Genomic DNA, 10,115 nt, shown 5'->3' with positions numbered 1-10,115 from the left:
CGCCGAACCAAAGTATGACATGCTGGTAAGCAGTATGACTTATATCGCCCACAACTCACTTGTGTTCTACTCGTGCATATGACATCTACGCATAAAACTAGGCTCGGATGCCACTGTTGGGGAACGTAGTAATTTTAAAAAATTCCTTCGCACACGCAAGATCATGGTGATGCATAGGAACGAGAGGGGAAAGTGTTGTCCACGTACCCTCGTAGACCGAAAGCGGAAGCGTTAGCACAACGCGATTGATGTAGTCGTACGTCTTCACGATCCGACCGATCAAGTACCGAACGCACGGCACCTCCGAGTTCAACACACGTTCAGCCCGATGACGTCCCTCGAATTCCGATCCAGCCGAGTGTTGAGGGAGAGTTTCGTCAGCACGACTGCGTGGTGAGGATGATGATGTTCTACCGATGCAGAGCTTCGCCTAAGCACCGCTACAGTATTATCAAGGTGGACTATGGTGGAGGGGGGCACCGCACACGACTAAAAGATCAAACGATCAATTGTTGTGTCTCTAGGGTGCCCCCTGCCCCCATATATAAAGGAGCAAGGGGGAAGGTGCGGCCGACCAGGAGGAGGCGCGCCAGGAGGAGTCCAACTCCCACCGGGAGTAGGACTCCCTCCCTTTTCCTTGTTGGATTAGGAGTGGAGGGGGAAAGAGGAGGGAGAGAGGAAGGAAAGGGGGGGCCCTGCCACCTCTCCTTGTCCTATTCGGACTAGGGGGAAGGGGCGCGCGGCCCTGCCCTGGCCGCCTCTCCTCTTCTCCACAAAGGCCCACTATAGCCCATTAAGCCCCGGGGGGGGGGGGGGGGGGTTCACGTAACCCCTCGGTACTCCGGTAAAATCCCGATTTCACCCGGAACACTTCCGATATCCAAATATAGGCTCCCAATATATCAATCTTCATGTCTCGACCATTTCGAGACTCCTCGTCATGTCCATGATCACATCCGGGACCCTGAACTACCTTCGGTACACCAAAACTCATAAACTCATAATATAACCGTCATCGAAACTTCAAGCGTGCGGACCCTACGGGTTCGAGAACTATGTAGACATGACCGAGACACGTCTCCGGTCAATAACCAATAGCGGAACCTGGATGCTCATATTGGCTCCCACATATTCTACGAAGATCTTTCGGTCAGACCGCATAACAACATACGTTGTTCCCTTTGTCATCGGTATGTTACTTGCCCAAGATTCAATCGTCGGTATCTCAATACCTAGTTCCATCTCGTTACCGGCAAGTCTCTTTACTCGTTCCGTAATACATCATCCCGCAACTAACTCATCAGTTGCAATGCTTGCAAGGCTTAAGTGATGTGCATTACCGAGTGGGCCCAGAGATACCTCTCCGACAATCGGAGTGACAAATCCTAATCTCGAAATACGCCAACCCAACAAGTATCTTCGGAGACACCTGTAGAGCACCTTTATAATCACCCAGTTACGTTGTGACATTTGGTAGCACACAAAGTGTTCCTCCAGTAAACGGGAGTTGCATAATGTCATAGTCATAGGAACATGTATAAGTGATGAAGAAAGCAATAGCAACAAACTAAACGATCAAGTGCTAAGCTAACGGAATGGGTCAAGTCAATCACATCATTCTCCTAATGATGTGATCCAGTTAATCAAATGACAACTCATGTCAATGGCTAGGAAACATAACCATCTTTGATCAACGAGCTAGTCAAGTAGAGGCATACTAGTGACACTCTGTGTGTCTATGTATTCACACAAGTATTATGTTTCCGGTTAATACAATTCTAGCATGAATAATAAACATTTATCATGATATAAGGAAATAAATAATAACTTTATTATTGCCTCTAGGGCATATTTCCTTCACTTCCCAAGTGATATGTCCCACATTCTTTTTACCTGAATACCCAACAATACCACAGCGTTAAAATTTATGTGGAAATAGAATGGAATCTAAATTAGATAGTTTAACATGTAGCCATTGTGTTCTTTCTGTTTGCTAGGCTAGGAAACTTCATAGTAGTTCTTCATTTAAATGTTCCCTCTCAATTAGAGTTTGTACTGGGTAGATTGTTTTTGCTTAAAAAAACTTAAAGTGATTCATCCAAATTTTCTGCATGAAAGTATTGAGTAGGTAGTGTGATCCTTCATGGAATTTATAATGATTTTTCAATACTTTGGCACCATGTATGAACCTTTGTAATAGTGAAGTTGGAAATGAACAATGTGCCTTCATGATAATTTACAGACTCGATTACCTTTCAAATTCTTAATACATTGTTTATCTCATCTTCGAGTTTACTAAATGCATGAAGCTATTATAAAACATGAGATTTTCAGATAATGGCATATTTACTCAGCTTAATACCAAGTTTGCTCCTCTATTGTATTTTTCTCTCTCTTTCTTGGAACTTCATCTCAAATAATGACATATTTTCTTAGTTTATTGTGTACAACTGAAAACTTTATATTAACTCTGTGGATTCGAGAATCCTTAAAATTATTTGGGATGCAATGACAAGATTCATCCGAGCTTTCACGTTTCTCTATTAGAAATACAACGGATGTACTTCCACTAATGAATTTATGAAAGGTTGTGTGTGAACCTTAGTTTATCAGAATTGTAGTATGTTTTTTGAAGCAAGCTATTGTATGTTCAAGGATTGAACTATGATAGTTTTATCCCCCTGTATCATTGGTATACAATTAGACGCTTTAACCTATTCCTCTTAATAGATCGACGTGTCCTTAGAGATTACTTTAATAATCACATTTTTGTGAGGATAATAATCACATTTTTGCATATATAGATTTAGTCTTTGTTGATTCTATGTGCTGCTACGTATGGCAGAGACAGTGGTCTAGGCCATATTTTCTAAACATTTCATGGACCCTTTCCTATAACTGATAAAATATTGTCTACACGCGAACCACAAATATGGGATTGCTATATAGAAGTAAGTAGTGTACAACTGTAAGACTTGAATATTTTTCCCGCAAAAAAGAGACTTGAATATTTGAAATTACCCACGTCTTAATAAATTTTTTAAGTCATAACATAGTTGTGGCAAAAATTGGAAACACACAAAGACAGGGCAATGCATTTTTTGCAAACTCTTTGGAGAAATGTTATTCGTTTCCGTAGAAACACCGCAGACTATATTACATGTCTAATATTTGAAATGGGTATCCCAAAAAGAATTCAAATGTGTATCATGAAGTTAAAATAGTTCTATTATTAATTTATTATACACAAAATAAAGGTCTTTTTATACTTATTCAATACGCGGGTTGACGACTAAGCATACATAGGGCCAATTGATATTGACAGGAACCAAAATCAACTTGTACGTTCAAAGTTGGCGGACGCAGTCGTGGTTGTCATCGTCACAGTCAAACCGGCCAGAGACCATAATACTTCGTTATACTCCCTCCGTTTTTATTTATTTCGCATATTAAAGTTGACTGAAATCAAACTTTCTAAAATTTGACCAAGTTTATAAAAGAAAATATAAATATTTACCATAACAAATTTATACTACGTGGAAGTACATTTGATAATGAATCTAATGGTGTTGATTTCTTATTGTATATGTTAATATTTTTGTCTACAAACTTTGTCAAAGTTTATAAAATTTGACTTTGACCAAAACTAATATGCGGAGTAAATAAAAACGGAGGGAGTATGACATGCATGCCCGTCTCAACCATCCTCCATCCTAAGCGATCAAGCCTCGACCACTCAGCACGTAGACACGTACATAACCCAAGCAATCATCCTCCACGCGCGCGGTCATGAGCGGCGGCGAGCTGGTAGAGACGACACCGGAGGCGGCGGTGGTGGTGGGTTCGCGGTTCTGCGCGCCGGCCGCCACGGCGTTCGCGGTGACCAAGACGATCAGCGTGACGGGGCGCGACTTCACCGTCACGGACGCCCGCGGCGCGGCCGTGATGCAGGTGGAGGCGGCCGTGTTCAGCTTCCTCCAGCACCGCTCCCTCCTCCTCCGCTCCTCGACGCGGCGTCGCGCCGCCCCGTTGCTCACCCTGCAGGACCCCACCCTACTTAGCGAGCACGAGGTGGGAGGCGTACAGGGGGGACAGCACCAGCCGGAGGAACCTGCTCTTCGTCGCGGTGAAGACGGCGCCCGTGCAGCTCGCCAGGACCAAGGTGCGCGTGTTCCTCGCCGGCAACGGCTCCAGCGAGCGGGTCCCGGACTTCGCCATCGGTGGCAGGCTGGCAGCTACTACGCCGGCGCGTGCACTGTCTCTGCTGGAGGCGACGACTCCGACTGCGCCGTTATCGCGCAGATCAGCCGCCAGAGCACGGCTGGCGGCGCGTTCCTCGGGAGGCACACGTATACCGCGAGGATCAACCCCGGCGTCGAGCAGGCATTCATCCTCGCGCTCACCGTGATTCTTGACCAGATGCATCACTAGCACTGGAACCGATCAATCGCGGCAACTTCCTTTGTGAATCATTTGTTCAAATACCATCATTTTCGTTGTGAAAAATCACTAGCATTCGACCGAGGTGTTTTTTTCCCTTTCTTTTGACAGGCAAGGATGTTCTCTTGTTGTGCAAAAACAAATTCGGTCCTGTTTATTAAAGGGGGGAGTTGCATGTCCGCCGGTGACCGGATTGATCTCATCCAGAGCCGTTGGATTCCACCCGTGAAAGCTGTTAGTGTGACCCGCCAGTTTCCAAAATGAGCCATGTTGCGCTTGCCGGCTGCAACATGACCCATGTTGCGTTTGAAAAAATATTTGTGACAGTGCATTGACCGGACCTGTTTGCAACACGAGTCATGTTGCACTCCTCGGTTGCACCATGATCCATGTTGTGCTCGGGAAATCCGTCATCCAACCCCGGTCTGCAATATAAGTCATGTTGAGCTTGCCGGTTGAAACACAATCCATGTTGCAATTGGAGAAACATTTGCCTATTGCGCCTGGGAGGGAGTTGAGTTGTGGGCCATTTATCAAACTCACATCCAGCGACCGCAGAGAAGGTCGACACGCATTGATTTTTTTTAAAACATACAAATGTTTCCCGCTTTTAGTGGGCTCTATTTTCAGAGTCAAAACTGGAACCTTAGGATTTTTTTGGTTGTTCTGATTTTTAGATGAGACTGGCCCAATATCTTTTGAAATAGACAATTATTTTCATCCTAAAATCATAATTTTTTCTAGCGATCCTAATGGTCATCCTTCCAAATAGAAGTTTTAAGCACAATAGACTGTCCATGGCAACATGTAAGCATGTAAGAGTTGTCAAATGGAATTGGTGCCCACGATGGTTCATCCGCACCTTCTCCTCTTTCCTAGACGCCCGTACCATTTCCAACGAATCCTTATTTCTTAGGTTATTTGAATCATGCCATATCAAATGTACACTCCAAAATGTATTGCTGTTAAATTTTACATTCACCTCTCCAAATCTGGGGATATAATGTCAGCCGAAGTGTTGGCTAAATATTTAGGCTGAGACGGTGTAGCTTCTGGACTGACAAAAGGATTGATCTCCCATTTTTTTTATTATGTGAGGTTTTCCTCATACATTGCCTCGAGTCAATTCTTATCTTTAAGTTCTACCTTATTTGTGCTAGTGCAAGGGTTAAGATTTACTCGTACCATCAATGAGTAGAAATTACCCCCCCCCCCCCCCTTGCTTTGTAGCAAGCTCATTTTTTCGATTATAGTTCATTGGTCTGTGCACAGAGTTATGATATGGATGCCTTCTATTTTTTTAGAGGAAACTTCAGATATATTCATCATGTCATGGTAGTCTATACCTACTAATAAAGGAAATAGATATTCTTAGTCCATCATACTATTTTGCATAAAACCCTTGATGTTTCTGATAATCAACCCACAGTCCAATTTTAAGTCATTTTTTTTGTTTTTCCTGAAAACATACTGCTGTTTCTCATAATGAACATGCAGGACAGTTTTAAGTCAGGTTTCGCTTTACAGGAAACCCCTTGATAATTGGGCTACCCGCGTTACATTTCAAATGCTTTTTAACAATATCCATATCGTTTAAACCCTAACAATAAATTTAACATGTTATATATGGAATTTGATTAGAAATATGTGTAAAATCTGAATAAGATGTTATTTTATATGTTAACGATTTCTATAATGCTATTTAGGACGTAATCTTAATCAATAGCGCATGATCTGTTTTTCTTTCATATCGACGCCGATCGGCATTGGAAGCGAACACCTTAGCAAAACCGAAATTGGAGAGGAAAGTTACCATCTATAACCACACATGCACGTCTCACCCAAACCTTATCGGAAAAAAACATATTTCATATCTTATACCGAGAGAGACGTCTTACGATTGACAACATTTAAATGTGTTCGGATAGTGTGAGCATTAAGGCCACCGTTAACGAGGGTGCAAAGGAGGATAAGTGGGAATACAAATGTGATGCCATGTATTAAAAGAAGGGACATGGACTTATTTGGGTCTTTACTCATAATTATTGAGTTAGGGGAGTGTGGTATGTTTTCTCCCATAGTAACGCACAGGCTCATTTACTAGTACAAACAATACGAAAATAATAAAAATTATATCCATGTCCGTAAACCACCTAGTGACGACTATAAACCTTAGAGCGAGTCGAATGCTCGCTGCCATCATCCCCCCCCCCCCCCCCCCCCCCACTGGAGCGAGGCCAAACTTATTGTAGTAGATAGTCAGTAAATCGTTGTGCTAAGGCCTCACAGGACCACCACACTAGAACAACAACGCCGCCGATGAAAATAAGTATAGATCGAAAGGATCAAACATGTAGACAAACGAACGAAGACTGCGCCCGTTAAACAATAGCTCCCATTTCACTTTGTTCGCTCGCTCACTAAAACAAACAAATTTGATCGATCGATCAACTTGCCTTGATTGCATTTTGCCTTTTTTCCAGCTGTGTTGTACTGCTTCGTTCAGGAAAAAAACCGGCCTCTGGTTTTTGCGATTTTGAATATGTTCATGAAATAAAAAAATGGATTTATTAAATGTTCGTGGGCTTTAAAAAGTTAATGAAATTGAAAAAACACAAGTAAAATAAATCATGAATTATGAAAAAAGTTTCTTTATTTTTTTAAAAACTTTATCGATTTTTTCAAAAGTTCATCCATTTTTAGAAAGAGTCATATATTTTGAAAAAAGTGCATTGATTTTGAAAAAAGTTCATAGATTTTGAAACAGAAGTTATACTATTCAAAAAAACTTCGCGCATTTAGCGGAAAAAGGAAACAAAATGGGAAAAAGAAAAGAAAAACATCCAAAACGGTTCCAAAAAAAGAAAAAAAATGAAAGAACAAAAGGTGGGAAAAAAATAACTAATTGCATTATGTGAGTTGGGTCAGGTCGTTAGCGCAGCGACCATTGAACCAACATGTTTCCGATTCGAATCACACTGGGTGCTTGTTTTTGCATGTTTAAATAGAAAAAAAAGATGATTGGCCGACCCAGCATGGAGGAGGGGGTCTACGCCCTAGTGCAGAAACAATAGTAACAAGCGCCGTTTAGGAAATCCCAGAGGCGTTCGAGCTGATATTTACGGTGAATTATTTGTTTTATCAGCATGTATTCTTGACCTTCATTTAAAAAATAGTTTTTGATATAAGGTTTGTAATAGTTTTCAGTAGGCTGGACGGACGGCAGCGGAGTAGTTGCGCTGGCCGCCACGCACAAAGAAGAGGAGGTGAGTCAGAGGAGACGCGGCGACGCAGAGGGAGGGTGAGGGAGGGAGGAGAAGAGAGATAGAGAGAGGAAGTGGAGCCGGATATTTTCTAGGACTCTCCTAAAGGACATACATCATAGTCAAAGTAAAAAGCAACTGATTCACTGGACCATGGCTAACGAGGACCACCTGACAGCCACTCTTGAAAGAAATGTGAATGTAAGAAAAGAATGAACGATTTACCACACGCCAACAACCAAAACCAGGCTACAAGAAAAGGATTGAACGACCCAATGAGCATAGTGCACGCGGGTGCCCCCAAATGGCGGGTAGCCCAGCGTCGTTTATATGTTAGATTGTTCAATTTAACTCACCGATGGCTCTATCAACACTAACTATTGATGATTATCTAGATAATTCTGCATATAGTCATTTGACTCTGGAGATTAAAGCCCTTATGGTTAATAAGGAGTTTGTTCCATAGAAATTACATCATGATCAAAATGACTAGCAGATTGTTGGACAATATACATTCGTTCTGAACGTACCGCAGTTGTGTCGTGTGGTTGCAGAGAAGGCCTCTATGTATCGAGTAACTCTTGCCTCTTAATTGTAACTCTATTATTTTAGAATAGAACTCTTTTCCTCGCAAAAAGTAAGACTTATCTTAGTTGGATGGATGAGCCCCGAACTGTCTGGTTTCTAAACTCGTGGGGTTGTAATTCCTGTTTATTTCAATAAACTGTTTATGCCTGCTATGTTGGCCTTCAGTGAGGATGTTTGAACCTGGTTATGTTTGTTGCTTGTTGTACTTTGTCTGGTGACTTTATTTATAAACTCAGGGTATGACTTTTCTCTAAAAAAATCAATTTTGTATATAGAAGAAGAGTACGAGACCACACGGCTCCTCCGCAAAGGCAATGAAAAAAAAATCCTTTTAGCTCTGAACGGCGCTCATATTAGACAGCTAACTTGTCAGAGGCAGAGAGGAATGGCAGCCGGAGGAGAGGCAAGGATGGGAGGAGAGTCGGAAGGCAGGAGTCGGGCCCATGTGAGGAAACGGCCGGAGGTTGAAGGAACTGCTAGAGGTATCTGTTCTCGAATTTAAATCGGACGGCTCAAGAAAATCAACTTACACAAAAATAAAAAGGAGACTGAAAGCAACCCCTTAATTATAGGAGAAATTTGTCTTGTGCGACAAGGAAATAATCACGAGCAGCCAGTCCCTTAATTCCCGGTTATGTACTAAACAACCAGCCTCCTCCATCTAAAACTACTATCTCCATCGATCTATTATCGGTGCAACCAATTCCTTCCTCTTTAATTGCGATCACGAGCAGGTAGCCAGTCCATCAGCGGGAGACATGCCGTGGCCGTGGGAGAGTACGGCGGCCCTGGTGGACGCGCGCTACACGACGACGCTAACGGTGACCAGATCGAAAACCCCGCGGGGCTACGGGTTCGCCGTGACGGACGGCGGCAGCGGCGCGGCCGTGATGCAGGTGGAGACCTCCTACTTCGGCGGCGGCCGCGATCTGCGTTCGCTCTTCTTCCTAGGCGCCGCCACGCGCCGCCCCTTGCTCCTTGTCGAGGAGTCCCCGTCCCTGTTCAGAGCGGGCCGGCGGTGGGAGGCGTTGAGGGGGCGGTGCGCCAGCCAGGCGGACCGGCTCTTCCTTGCCGTGGACAGGGCGCGTTTTTTCTTCGAGCTGACGACCAACGTCGACGTGTTCCTCAACGGCAACTCCTCCGGCGAGGGGGAGCCTGATTTGGCCGTCCAGAGCAGCGACTACGGCAATGCGATGACCGTCTCCCGCCGTGGCGCCGCCATCGCGAAGATCGACAAGAAGAGGAGCACCTTTTGGGCCGAACTGGCTGGAGAGCGCGCATACAATGTCAGGGTCAACCCGGGCGTCGACCAAGTGTTGGTCCTGGCACTCACCGTGGTTCTCGACCAGATGCATAATCCTGACTATGTATCACGCTGTTCATGCGGACGTAGAAGATAACTAGAACTCTTTTTTTTTTAGCATCGGTACAGACACAAGCGCTCATATACACGCGCATACACTCACCCCTATAAACGCACGCATGCACACCCTATCCCTATGAGCACCTCCGAGAGACTGAGCCGACATATTATCTTAAGATTTACGAAGTCACTGTAGGCGCCTCGTCGTCGACGGGAACGTCTCCTCGCACTGAAAACGCATCGCCGAAAATTCTGAAATAAATCCAGGAATACTGCGAGCATCAGGATTTGAACCCTGATGGGTTAAGGATACCACTGTCCACCTAACTAACTCAACCACATGTTGATTCGCATATAACTAGAACTCTTGATTACTGGCATTAGAAAGAAATCAAGTGTAAGTCAAAAGTTGATTTTTTATCTTTGTCGTGTCTTTATCGAAGTTTGAAATAGCGGCAGCC

The 10,115-nt window shown here is 43.8% G+C and overlaps 1 protein-coding gene and 1 pseudogene across 1 annotated transcript; both read left to right on the top strand.

Annotated features, from left to right (window-relative positions):
* Nucleotides 1-3,717: 3,717 nt before the first annotated feature.
* On the top strand, nt 3,718-4,769 carry LOC125506248 (protein LURP-one-related 15-like; annotated as a pseudogene).
* A 4,359-nt stretch (nt 4,770-9,128) lies between these two features.
* Nucleotides 9,129-9,691, top strand: LOC147973477 (uncharacterized). Its single transcript, XM_087525018.1, has one exon. It carries the CDS (start codon nt 9,182-9,184, stop codon nt 9,689-9,691), a length of 510 nt encoding a protein of 169 aa, XP_087381144.1. The 5' UTR covers nt 9,129-9,181.
* The last annotated feature ends 424 nt before the right edge of the window (nt 9,692-10,115 follow it).

This window comes from Triticum urartu, chromosome 5A (genome assembly GCF_056163025.1).
Source record: "Triticum urartu cultivar PI428250 chromosome 5A, HENAU_Tu73, whole genome shotgun sequence".
In the NCBI taxonomy this organism is placed as follows: Eukaryota; Viridiplantae; Streptophyta; class Magnoliopsida; order Poales; family Poaceae; genus Triticum; species Triticum urartu.
Note: the sequence above shows the minus strand (reverse complement) of the source record. Positions and strands in the feature narration are given on the sequence as shown.